The 13,381-nt window shown below is 53.3% G+C and overlaps 1 protein-coding gene across 4 annotated transcripts in view; it reads left to right on the forward strand.

The window, feature by feature from the left end:
* ACTN1 (actinin alpha 1) overlaps positions 1-13,381 on the forward strand; it is a 97,510-nt gene that overhangs the window by 67,207 nt on the left and 16,922 nt on the right. For all 4 annotated transcript variants that reach the window (XM_029952882.1, XM_029952883.1, XM_029952884.1 and 1 more), the window contains exons 7-9: positions 3,532-3,613; positions 5,338-5,423; positions 12,685-12,777. In XM_029952882.1, the coding sequence (XP_029808742.1) occupies positions 3,532-3,613; positions 5,338-5,423; positions 12,685-12,777 (261 nt within the window). The remainder of the gene's footprint in view (positions 1-3,531; positions 3,614-5,337; positions 5,424-12,684; positions 12,778-13,381) is intronic.

Below are 13,381 nucleotides of genomic sequence, written 5' to 3' on the forward strand. Positions count from 1 at the left end.
TGGAGGACCAGGGGGAGGGGAAGGGGGAAAGAGAGTTGAGGAGAGAGAGAGGGATGCAAAGCTTGAGAGACTATTGAATGCTGAAAACGAACTGAGGGTTGAAGAGAAAGGGGGAGGAGGGAAAAGAGGTGGTGGTGATGGAGGAGGGCACTTGTGGGGAAGAGCACTGGGTGTTGTATGGAAACCAATTTGACAATAAACTATTAAAAAAAAGTTTACATTAAGGATAAAAATAAAATGAGATTCAGTCAAAAAAAAAAAAATAAACTGTTGCATATTCTTAGAGGTATTTACTCCCATCCATGCCCAAGACTTGCTGTGAATGGTCCCAGCAGGTTCCCGTCACTGCTGAAGTTTGGCTGGGTGATTTTCTCTTTTCTTTTTTTTTTTTTTTGTTTAACTCTATTTATTTATTTTGAGAGAAAGAGGGAGAGAGTCCCCATCAGGCTCTGCATTGTCAGCGCAGAGCCCGACGCAGACTCAAACCCACGAACCGTGAGATCCTGACCTGAGCCAAAATCAAAAGTCAGACTCTTAACCAACTGAGCCCCCCAAGTGCCCCATGGCCGGGAGATTTCCTGTAGCTGCTGCCTGATTCCTCTTAGGGTCTTGGCATGAAGCTGCTGGAGGGTTTTCGTGAGCACATGTCTGCTTTGTGGAATAGACCAGGAGGTGGGAGCTGTGTTTCCAACCTCGACCTTGGAGAGGCCTGTCCCGGACCACTCTGACTTCACTCACCAGCTTCCCTCTCAGCCCATCCCAGGACCAAGAGGCCACCCCTGGAGCCCTCCCCACACCCCCAGATGATGATCTAGACCTTGAGTTGGAATGTCACCTGTCCATATGTGTGACTCTCTTGACAAGGCAGCTTCTTGGAATGGCGGTTCTTATATTTCTCCACTTGACCTTGACACTTGGAGAACACAGTGTTCAGTGAAGACCCCCATCTGGCCTGTGCCCCCAGAAGCAAGGCTGGGTGTTGGTGGTACGGGAGCTGCTCTGGGAACTCCATGAGGGTGTGAAGCCCCCCGTTTCCGGGGTGCTGTGGAGGAAGGGAGCAGATTCCCATCCTCTCCAGTTACTCTAAGTCGGGCCTAAGCCTGAGGTTGGGCCTGGGCCCACCTGCTGAAGGAGAGAAGCCTCCCCGCTACACGTGGCTTTGGACAGAGTCCAGCTCTTCCCAAGCCACCCTCTGAATGGGCAGGAGGGTCCCTTTACTCTAAGTCAGCTGCCTTGCAAGGAAAAAAAATCAGCTTGAGAATCCCCTAACTTACCCGAAAGCTGTGTGGCCAAATCACATAGAGCTGAGGCAGAAAACCCTAGAAGCATCCTCACATACTAGGGCACATGGGGGCCTCAGTCGGTTAAGCATCCAACTTCGGCTCAGGTCATGATCTCATGGTTATGAGTTTGAGCCCCATGTCGGGCTCTGTGCTGACAGCTCAGAGCCTGGAGCCTGCTTCGGATTCTGTGTCTCCCTCTCTCTCTGACCCTCCCCTGCTAACACTTTGTCTTTTGTCTCTTAAAAAATGAATTAACGTTAAAAAACAATTTGAAGAGGCATCATCACATACCTCCTTACTGTTTGCCTGATGCTCTCTGGTGACAAGTGTGTGTGTATCGCTATGCCAGTGTGTGAGGTGACAGCCACTTAATCCATAGCTGTTGGCCAACCCATACAAAGTGGGGCCCTGCTGGCTGTGACTCTACAGCCCCTCCCCCATTCCACAGGCTCCAGGAGCCTCAGCCATTTGGGAGGTGACAGTCGAGGGGCCTTGGTCTGATACCCGGCCAGCCAGCCACCCCCCTGTTTCACTGTGTCTCCCCTCTCCTTAATTGAGTAGCATCAGTAAAATCCAGCCCTAATCCTAGCACAGACCTGGTCTCACTGAAGTGTGGATGCTTTCCAGAAAGCACAGGTTGCCAGAGCCAGCAGGTGTTTGGACACAGGGGAGAGCCTTGGGGCTCCTGACTGGGCAGCTCTTCCTCCCGCTCTGGCCTTGGCGGGGACGGGGGCCTGGCGGTCCCTGGGAGTGGAGTGGGGCAGGCGCGTGTGCAGGAATGCTTGAGGCCCAGGACGGAAGTGACTTTCCCTGCTTGGCAGTGTTTTTCAAATCATTCTGGAAGCTGTCAGAAGCTTTCCCAGAAGGACTCCACCTTCTCTATTTTAAGCAGTTTCTTCCTGAAAGTATCCGGAATGAGTGTATTTATTTCTTTGTAACTTTGTGATTCTGGTCTTCGCCAATGGGGAAATGGGGTCCTGGGCTGCCAAAACCAGGGGGCACCAAGACGTAGAGGGGGAGGGCTTGTAAGGAACTCTGTCACTAGGTGGTGGTGTTTCCTTGCATTAAAAAAAAATTCTTTTAATTGCGGTAAGATATACATAACATAAAACGTATCATACATGAAAACACAAAACATATAATCTGAAAGCTAGAGCCACGTCGAGGTGTTTGTGGTGGTGACATTTGGGTTGGTGACGTGGTGCACCCACATGACTGTGCTGCCATCGCTCTCCCCCTCCACGCTCTCTTCCTCTTGCATGACTCCACCTCGGAACCCATTAGACCATCACTCCCCACCCCAACCCTCCCCCAGCCTCTCCACTTTCTGACTCTATGAATTTGGCTACTCTGGACGCCTCACGTCAGTGGAATCGTATGATATTTGTGTCTGGCTTATTTCACTTAGCACGATGTGTTCAAGGGTCACCCTGCATGTGTCAGAACTTCCTTCCGCTTTCAGGTGGGGTAAAAGTCCATTGTATGGATTGCACATTTGGTTTCTCTCTTCATCTGCCAGTGGGCATTTGTGTTATTTCCACCGTTTAGCTTTTTTGTGTCTGCACATCTGTGTGAGTCCCCACTTTCAATTCTTTGGGAGATATGCCCCGAAGTGGACCTGCGTGGTTAAAGGGAGCCCTGTGCCCAACTCCCGGAGGACCCTCCATACTGTGTTCCACGCCCTTATACGTTCCCACCAGTGGTGCCCTGGGTTCTGATTTCTCCACGTCCTCACCAGTCCCTGGTGAGTTTCCTGGACGTGGCGGCAGAAGCCAGAATAGGCAAAAGGCGGTAGCTGTGTGAAGGTGCCCTCAGATTTCGTGGCATGTGAGCAGCAGAGGGGCTTGAGGGTGCCTCGTCCAGCTCTTGAGTAACGGCTGGGGAAGCTGGTGGCAGAGCTAAAACCAGAAGCCACGCCTGACGGTGCCCAGGCCAGCGCTCTGCTCTCTGCATGTCGTTCTTAGCAGGACTTTCTTGAGCTGCAGGCCAGTATTCTTTGTCCCATTTCTGACAAACTGAGGCTCGAGGAGGAAAGACAACCTTTTAAACGCCCACACGGCAAGCCCTGGAGGTGAAGCGAGTGTTGTACGCACAGAGCTTGACCCCAAGGACCACACCTTGGAGGAGAGAGGACTGTAGAAGTCCCCTGCAGAAGTCCCCTCTGCCACCCCCCATCTGTGGTCACCTACACGGGGGTAACCAGTGACTTCTTGGGCCTCTCACATGCCTCACCCTCTCCTCCCTCTAGGACGACCCACTCACAAATCTGAACACAGCCTTTGATGTGGCGGAGAAGTACCTGGACATCCCCAAGATGTTGGATGCGGAAGGTAGAAGGCGGCTCCGTCTGTGCCTCTGGCTTTTTTCTCACCCGGGAGGGGCGGGGCCTGGCAGCCCGAGGTGGGCAGGGAAGAGGCCTGGTCTCTGGGACCTCATCTGGGGAGCCTGGGGGTCACCTGCCTGTCGGGGATTCTTTGGTGCCCTGGGGTTTGGAGGGGAAGCTCGCTGGGGCTGGGAAGGGGTTTGAGGCAGTTTCTGCGTCAGCTGCCTGAAGGTGGTCTCGTCTCTCTCTTGGAGTTGAGGTGGTGGGTGCTGGGGTGGGACTCAGTGTCGCCGTGTTGTGTAGGGGAGGGAAAAAGCCTTTCCCCTTACCTAGGGCTGTCCGGCTGCGAGCCTGTACATTAGACGGGTGAAAGGTTAACGAGAAAAGCAAACAGAAGTCTCTTAACAAGCGCATCGTGCATCTGCCCACGAGAGCTCTCGGGGGTGCGTACTGCCCAGGCGTGCGTAGGAGTTCGGGATCCGCATCCATCCCTAACCTGTAGGGAAGCGGAGGGGACAACTGGCATTTATGGAAAAGCAAGTGCCTTTTTAGAAAGACGAATGGGCCCTTAGGAGAATGGGAGGGAGAGGGGATAGTTTGTGATGATACCGGTCTGGGACCCATTTTCAAATATATGCAAAAGCAAGAATAGTGTAGGAATTTCCATTCATCCATCGTACAGATATACCAGTTAGATTTTGTCACTTTTTTCCCTTTTGCTGTCTTTATTGAAATAGTATAAAATAAGCCCCAGACATCACAGCATGTCACCACCACATACCTTTAAGAAATTTTTTTTTAATGTTTTATTTATTTTTGAGAGAGAGAGACAGTGTGAGCAGGGGATGGTCAGAGAGAGAGAGAGGGAGACACAGAATCCGAAGACAGGCTCCAGTCTCTGAGCTAGCCGTCAGCACAGAGCCTGACACGGGGCTCAAACCCATGAACTGTGAGATCATGACTTGGGCCGAAGTTGGACGCTCAGCCGACTGAGCCACCCAGGCGCCCCTCACCACCACATACCTTAAAAATAGTCTTACGCAACCATAGAACAAATGTCATACCTAGTAAGGTGACTAAGTCCTTGATATATCTGCGTGTAATTCAAAATCAAATTTCCCCAATTGTTTCTTTTTAGAGTTTTTGTTTTTGTTTTTTGAGAGAGAGAGAGAGAGACAAAGCACAAGTAGGAGAGGGTCAGAGAGAGAGGGAGACACAAAATTCAAAGACAGGCTCCAGGCTCTGAGCTAGTTGTCAGCACAGAGCCCGACGCAGGGCTCGAACCCATGAACTGTGAGATCATGACCTGAGCCGAAGCCAGATGCTCAACCGACTGAGCCACCCAGGCGCCCCTAGACTTGGTGTGTTTTAACCAGGATCCAAATAAGATTTGCGCATGGCATTTAGTTCTATTTCTCGTGTCTTTTTCGATCTGTAGTGCTGCCCTCCTTCCTTCATCCCTTTTTTACTCCTGCCATGGGACTGGTTGCACAGCTGCTCATGGAATGTTCCTTCTTCTGGATTTGTTGTTTGCTTGCTCGGGGCACTGTTTCTCTCCTTCCTTTACCTCTCACATTCCTGTAAGTGGAAGCTGAGGCCAGAATCTGGGGAGATTCGGGCTCAACATGTGGGAAGATGACTTGGAGGTTCCGCAAGCTTCTTTCCGCGTCCCATCAGGAAGTGCATCATGTGTTCCACAGCTGGCTTTTAACTCCAGATATTTCTTGACAGACATCGTCGGAACCGCCCGACCGGATGAGAAGGCCATCATGACTTATGTGTCCAGCTTCTACCACGCCTTCTCGGGAGCCCAGAAGGTACCCGGGCCCCCACCCCGCCCCTTCCTTGGGCAGCACACCTCGTGCCGGGCCCCAGACCACGCGCCCCCACCCCGCCCGCCTCTCCCTGGCAACAGGGTCTGGATGGCATGTCTCTCTGGTAGAGTTAGCTCCCGGTGCCAACGTGGCGTGCTGCTCTCGCTCGGCTCCTCTCACCCTGCCCCTCCGCTCCTTTTCTCCTCTTCCTCTGCAGTCTCAGACGACTGGGCTCCAGTTCGCCTTCTGGGGCCCAGAGTGCTGGCTTGAGCAGGAAGAGCTGCATGTGTGAAATTGGCCTGGGGGTTCTGGACTCCTGGAAGGCGCAGTAGGCAGCAGCCCCTCCGTGCCCACCTTTGTTGAAGCCACAGGCTCTGACACAGCAGCCAGGCTTCCCCTAGGGAGGCATCTCCTATCTTCACTGACCTATTTTGCAGAGGTGTCCCAAAGCCCTCACCTTTCTCCCCCTCACAGACATGATTTAGCAAATCTGTCCACAGCTTTTTTGGGCCCTGGTACCTTCTGTATCCTGCCTGGGACCCACATGTGGCGTCACTCTGCGCTCTGTATTCTCAGGCATAAGCACAGCCCCTTGGAGGGGGAAGGGAGGAGGTGGGCAGCTGTGAACCCCTTCAAATGTCCTGGCTCAGTCTGGCTCAGGGAGGCCTGAGTTTAAAGTCTAGTTGTGCAGGTTGCACACTGCACGAGGGTACCACAACTAAAGATCAGTGAATATTTTTGTTACCAGGCTTAGTGCAGGCAGCAGGAGCCTCTCTCCCAGACCCCGCTCACAGGCAGGACCCTGGAAACACAACATGCAGGTTGACATGACCACAGGCTGGGCCTTCATGGTTTCGGGCTGTGGACCTGTCACATCTGGTTGGATGTGCTCAGGCAAATTTCCCACCCTCCGCATGGAGTCTGAGTGACCTGTCTCCAGATGCATGATGGGGGTGCTCCCCCGCACCTCTGTCCAGTCTTCCCCCTCTGCTCTCTCTCTCTATCCCCCTCCCTTTCCTGTCTCAGCCTGTGCTCTCCACCTCCTCACCCTTTTCTCTTCCCACCATCTCATTTCGTTTCTCTCTGCCCATTCCCTCATCTGCTGTCTGTGCATCTGTCCTGTGCTCTCCCTGTTCACCACGGCTGTTTGCGTTTATTCTGTGCTGCTGCTCCCTTTCTCCTCTCAACCTCTTCTCCTTCTCTGTGCAGATGTGTAGGCAGCTAAGGCCGGATGGGAAGGCCATGTGACCTAGTGTTTCATGTCACTGCCACGCCTTCTTGGGTGCGCAGAAGGTGAGCTCTCCCTCGGCCTCGCCCACTCTCCCTGCTGCCCTCCGCCTGCCTCTTCCTTCCTCCCGGGATGCTCCGGAAGCAGGGCCCTGCAGGGACAGGAGGGACTAGAGCAGCCCCTCCTCCTCTTGGCCAGTTGGAGGTGCCAGAGAGCCCCAGCCTCTGGATGGCCCCCTATGTGTCTCTGACCATGCACACGGGGCTTCGCGGAGGTCACAGATGGGAAAGAAGCTCATGGTCTCAGCTCCTTCCCTGGACCCCGAGTCAAGAGCCCTCATCCCAAGTGATACGGCTCTTGGCTTCCTAACTATTCCCTTAAACAGTCAGGACCCCTTCATTTTCTCTCCTTCCCGCTCAGTCAAGATCATCCTTTCAAATCACCCAGCAGACAGGGCTGGGGAGAAGTCTTCCTGCCTTCTCCCTGGTATCCAGGCCAGGGGTTCAGAGCCCTTCCCAACCAGGCCTGCCACGGACGTGGTGCAGGTTGCACACTCCACAAGGCTGCCATGTGTGCACCGTAGAGCATGGAGATCTGAATATGTGTTACGGAAGTCATCCTGCAGAGGGCAGCAGACACACTCTAACATGTCAGTAGGACAGTTTTCCGATAGGAATGCCTCGGGAAGAGGTGCCTTTAAAAAATAACACACAGACACGTGGGCTTGTAGCCCCATCCTCTGGCTGGGTGGGCACCGGAGCCCTCCTTGCCTTCCAGGCCTCACTGGCACTGAGACAGGAGAGCTGCCCTGCGTGGAGGCGTCCTCACAGGTGTCCTGACCCCCGAGGGTCCCCAGCCCCTTCCAGCCTCTTCTCTGGCCTGCCTCTTGCTTCCTCCTGTTTCTCTCTGTCCCACCTCTGCTGCTCCTCTCTTGTCAACTTCTTCTGGCCCCTCTGACCTGCCACGTGTCAGCCAGGGTGTGAGCAGCATCTGTCCCCTTGCTTGGTGGGCTCCCCAGCCCCCATGACCACGGAGGGCCTGCTTGCCTGCCTCCATAGCTAGACTGCTCCCTGCTGTGGGGTTTTCCCGCTCCTCTTCCCTGTCCCCTGCCCCTCCAAGGGTTCTCTCCTGGGCTTCATGCCCGCTGACACTGGCCTTCCCTGTGCCCAGACGGGAGTGTGCGAGAGCGTGTGTGCGGGCGCACGTGTGCGTATGTGCGTGTGCATTAGCAGCCTGCTTTTCTCCCTCCCGGATCTCATACCACCTCCCCCATGCCCCCTCCCTCCCTCTCATCCTTGTTGCAACCATTTCATGCTCCTTTTGTCCACATTCAAGGACAAGGTCACCAGTGGGGGGGTAGGGGGAGAATACCTCTCATGTCCTGGGTCGAGGGCCTCTAACCACTTCTAAGGATTCAGGCAACTGCTTAGAGCCAAGCAGACCCGGGGGACGGGGAGCTTCCCCCTTCTCCTGTGGAAGAAGGAGGATTCATTCCGACTCACACACTCTTCTTGCCTTGACTGTCTCCATGTCTGGTGCTGGGTGGGGGACATACTCTGAAACCCATGACCAGTGCCCTCCATCCTCTCCACTGCCCTTCTCTTGTCAAGCCTTGAGCAGCGGAACTAGAAAGGCAGTGCAGCGTCATACATGCACGTGTGTGTGTACACGCGTGTGCACGTGCATGTAGCTGTCTGCGTCCCCATACAGGCGTATGGTACACAAGGGCATGTCATGGGTATTCCTTGTCAGGTGAGGACCAACTTCTGTTTGACGTTCTGCTTTCGGTTCTGACTCTTTCTCAGTTTTCCTTTGTTCTCCTTGTCCCCCATGTCAATTTAAAATCAATGGAAAGCAAAATATTTTGTTTTACGTAGTTAGTGCTGTAAATCACATGGTCTCTGGGTGATTTTCGGGAGAAACACCATGCAAGGCACAGGTGAGATCCGCTACAGGTGTTTCTGGATGCTTTCAGGAGTAGGTGGGGATGTTTGCATCTCTCCATTTGGCCCCTTGCTTGCTTTTGTCCCATTGTGAATCTCCTGAGGGAAGGATCCAGCCATGCTGCCCCCAGGGGATTATGGTTCTTCCGGGGAAACCCTGAAATACGGGGGCTAATGATGGCTATGGTCCCATCAGTGCCTGCTCTGTTGTGGGCCAAGCAGGGGAGGGGCGGGGCGAGGGCTGCGGGGCTGCACCACACGGAGGCTTTCTTCACAGGAGGCACCTGATCTTGGGGGTCAGTGTTGAGTAGGGGTCCTCAAGTGAAGGCACGGCAAGGGTCAAGAAGGCGGTCACAGATTGTGTGACAGCTTCGAGGTGTCACAGGTCAGCCTGCAAGGGGACAGCGAGTTAGCCCTGGTCCCAGTCAGGGAGCACAGAGGAAGCCAGAGGCAGCTGCTGGGGAGCGTGCTGCACTCCTTTGTCTGCAGACCTCGCTGGCAGGGGCGCTGGGGCTGGATGCTGACTTAGACACAGGGAGAGGCTAGGTTGAGAGAGGACGGAAATGGGCAATTTCAGATAGATTTGGGAAATTTTTGACTAAAAAGGTCACAAATGACATTTTTGTGGCATTCATGTGAATCTGTGGGTTGTGGGTGGCAGAGCCAGTGAGCATCATTTGGACCACATTTGGATGTTAGATATTACCTTAATTAACTACCTTGTACCAGTGAGTTCGATGCTGCGTAATAGCACAGCATCGTGGCTTGGGATAGTGGAGTTTCAATTGGGACTACTAAGTTATTAGTACTCCAGACATAATAGTCTGTAACTTTAAAAAACAAGTTACTAATATGAAGCCAAAGAGATTGTTCTGTGTTAAGCTGTGTAATAATATAACTTAAAGTAAGTTGTGAAAATACAAATGAAGGGAAGTTACGCCCAGATTTCTAGAAGTCTTTTTTTTTTTTGCGTTTAGAAGTAATCTTTTGCCTAGTGTTACAAAATATTTTCTCAGCCCATTAATGACTCTTACACTGACATCCCTTGTGCAAATTCTGCCAACATCAGAAATGTCTGGGCAGTCTGGTTTGGCTTCTTGGGTTCCGGAACAGTCCATCTCCTCTTGCGGGCACAGCCTGCGGTCAGGACTCTCCTACGGTTGTTCTTCTGATAGTGCTTCCATTTCTGTTTCTCTCAGAGAACAAATCTTTTTCTCCTCTAGAACCGGTCTCTCCTTTGGGCAGTCTGCCTGTGATTGGCAGTGCTAAGTACCTCTCTCCTAAATCCCCCATAGTGAGGGGGTTCTTGTGGCTACGGGAGAAACAATATCTAGAATACTAGAAGGTGGGGTGCTCCGATAAGCCTGGGTCCCAGGCTCATGAGTCTTGCTTGCCTTCCACCCCAGGGACGCCAGCGACTATTTCACATTAGTCTTTCCTGCGTAGTCTCTTTGACCTCCTGGGAGGTGGTGGATGTTTATTTATTATTGCAACACAGAGAGACAGAGCATGAACATGGGAGGGGCAGAGAGAGGAGGAGACACAGAATCTGAAGCAGGCTCCAGGCTCTGTGCTAACAGAGCGGGGCTCGAACCCACGAACTGCAAGATTGAGACTTGAGCTGAAGTTGAACGTTTAACTGACTGAGCCGCCCAGAAGCCCTGAAGCCTTCTTTGTAAAGGGACCTTGTAGGCTTCTGCAGGACAGGGCTGCCAGCCTGAGGGAGGGAGTTAAGCAGTGAGCGTTTTGAAACAGACGGGTCAAGGTCTTGAGGTTTCTACCTGTCTTTTTTTTTTTTTCTTCTTCCTTAAAATTAAATCTGGATTCCAGGAGCCTGCTTCCTTCCTAAAGGTAACCGTGCAAGTGGGGCTGTCCCTGGAGGGTGGCGGCAATCCCGATGGAGTTTGCAGACGGGCCATTGCCTTTTCTAAAGAAAGCACTCTTGTTCCGTGATGCCCATGCTTGCTTTCCAAAGGCAGGTTTTCTGGTTATAATGAGTGGTTTTCTCAGTCTCTGCTGGAGCAGCTGCCTAGGAGTAGGGCAGGCTGAGCTTGGGAAAGAGGTGGGTCTCTGTGAAAAGTCCCTAGGTGGCCTACTTGGGAACGTCCTCCAGACGGCATCCAAGAGGAGCCTCTGTTGATCCTAGAGCAGCCAACAGGCTCTGAGGATGGGCAAGGCCGCTGAGGCTCATGGGATTGTCTCCTAGAAGCCCATGAACACAGGCCTCACTCAGTCCACCAGTTTGACCAACTGACTCACAAATCAAAGCTTATGAGCACTGAGCCCAAGATTTCAAGATGAGTCGGGGGGTATCGGCCCAGGAGGGCTTTTGCCCAGGAAACCTCTCAGTGGCAGCTGCTTCTTGCCTATGATGCGTGACTGCCTCTGATTCTTGCCCACTTGGTCAGCGTGCTGGACGTAGCTTACTTATGTCCTTGCAGAGACCGCTGGCCCCCTGTGTCCCCCCCCCCCCAGCCTTCACGGGAAGTGGCCCTGGTCACTTCAGGCAGATGGCTGCCCCCAGCCCTCTTCATGGGCACATTGGCATGTTTCTCATGACCTTGCTCTTTCCAAGGGCCCCACATCTTTTGCACCGTCTCCAGGAAGAAATTTCCCTTTTGTCACCTTTCGGTGTTCTCTGTGGCTGCTTGCTGGTTCCTAAGATGAAGGACAGTCAATCAGGAGTCCTATGGGAGAAGTGGTCATGGCGTCCCCAGGGCAGAGTTCGGCTAGAGGGCGGGGCGGTGAGGGTCTAAGGATGTGACTTCTTGCCTCGGTTTCATGAGACTCAAGACTCATACGTGCCCATCTTGGAGGCCCTCTGGCCATTCTCACAGTTGACCCAGTGGAGGCCTACCTGCTCTAACACCTTGTCCTGGGCTGGGAGGTGTGATCTCCTGACTTTGAGCTTGAAAAGACCTTTATGCTGACTTCTTTCTGCATTACCCCCTCCCCCACATCCCAGCAGCCACTCCCAACCCCGGGATTTGGTGGGTGGGTGTTTTATTTGAAAAGCTCTGCAAAGGAAGAACATCTACATGTTAGTTACTCCTTTTCAGTTCAAAGCACCCTCATTCTCAGGAAGTTCTTCCTTATGCCTAGCCACAGTTTATCTTGCTGCAGTCAAAACCCTTTTGCCTTGTTCATCAACCAGCTGTGAGGTCCCATATTTCTATCCCTTAAACCCTTGTCATCTGTAGGCTCACCTTTCTCGAATAGGCATTATCTGCTCCTATTGCCAGGCTGTCTTTCTATCCCAGGACCCTAAAAAGGCTTTGAGTTCCCCTCCCCTTGGAGTTGGGTTATGATGTGCACAAGAAAATAGATGAATTTAAAAGTTACCTGAGTTCCTGGTGATTTAGGACTGCCTGGCCCTTGCTGGTGTTAGGTCCGCGGTGCCTTCCGTGGCCCGAGACGGCGGTGTCCCCTGGAGTTTCCAGGCCTTTGCATCTGATTTCCATTTAATCCTCTTTCATTCCTCCTGTTGCCAAGACCCATGGCAGATATTTGCTTGCCTGGCACTCACTCGGCACAAGGCCTCTGCTTTCCCCGCGGGGCCTGTGCCCAGCTTTCTGGACATTCTGTGCATGCTGGGTTGGTCCCTTCATGCAGTAGGGGTCCCTGAGCCTTCTCTGATGTTCTTTGTCCTGTAGGCCCCATTGCTTCTCAGCACCTTATTCCAGGCTCCCAGGTTTGAATTCCTGCATCTCCTAAGATCCTGGCAATTCCAGCCTCAGAGCCTGAGCCTTGGGGAATCCTAGGGCCTCCCATGGGGATTGTAAGCTCGGCATGAATTTTCTCCCCTCTTTACCTGAGCTGACCGTTCTGACTTTATCAGTCATCACATTAGTTGCTTCTCAACGTGCATGGTTGGCCTCAAACTCTGGTCCTTCTCCAAGGGCCCCAATTCAGCCCCCAAGCTCTCTCTTTGGGCTCACTTGACCTGTGGGACCCAGCATGGGCTGGCAGAGGAGGAGGAGGAGGACGTGGACTCAGAGCCTCAGGGGCTGCCTTCCTGCCGTGTAGAGCTGCAGGGCGGGAGCTCCTGTTGCCCTGGGCTGACCATGACCCCCACCCCCTTTCTTGTTGCCAGGCGGAGACAGCAGCCAATCGCATCTGCAAGGTGTTGGCCGTCAACCAGGAGAATGAGCAGCTCATGGAAGACTATGAGAAGCTGGCCAGCGATGTGGGTACCTCCTGAGTTCTCCCAGCCTGGCCCCAGCAAGACTCCGCTACCCCACCCTGGGAGAAGAGGGAGCCCCCAGAACCTGTACCTCCAAACCCATCCCTGGAGTACAGTCCAAGGCTGGGCGTAGTCCTTGGTCCCAGCTCAGCTGACCCAGGGCAGAGGTGGGGCCGATGTCTAGGCTCCAGAGAGCCGGGTCATGGGCTGGTTTTCTCACTGATGAACAGTGAGCCTGGGAAACTTTTCATGTCTCTGGGTCGTGGGTTTTTTCACTTGTCGAGTGAGCGCTAAGCCAAGGGATCTCAGGGGCCTTTCTAGCCTGGTATACTGTTGTTCTGGGAGTTGCTTGGCCGAAAAACAGTATGCCTGGTTCTGGGAGGATATGGACTAGAGATGTGTCAGTGCTGGCTCAGGCTAGCTGAGCAGCTGGGCCCACCCAGGGGGCAGGAGGAGACAGGACTGGGTTTGCTGTTCTGCCGTTCGCTGTATTTGGGTTAAGGCTCCACTTGCTTCTTCCTTAAACAAATTCAGCCTTCTGAACAACTCAGTCCGCCTCTTGGTGGATCTGCCATCCAGCATAGTGAGAATGCAGGTCCCCAGGTCT

Source organism: Suricata suricatta, chromosome 9 (genome assembly GCF_006229205.1).
Source record: "Suricata suricatta isolate VVHF042 chromosome 9, meerkat_22Aug2017_6uvM2_HiC, whole genome shotgun sequence".
Lineage (NCBI taxonomy): Eukaryota > Metazoa > Chordata > Mammalia > Carnivora > Herpestidae > Suricata > Suricata suricatta.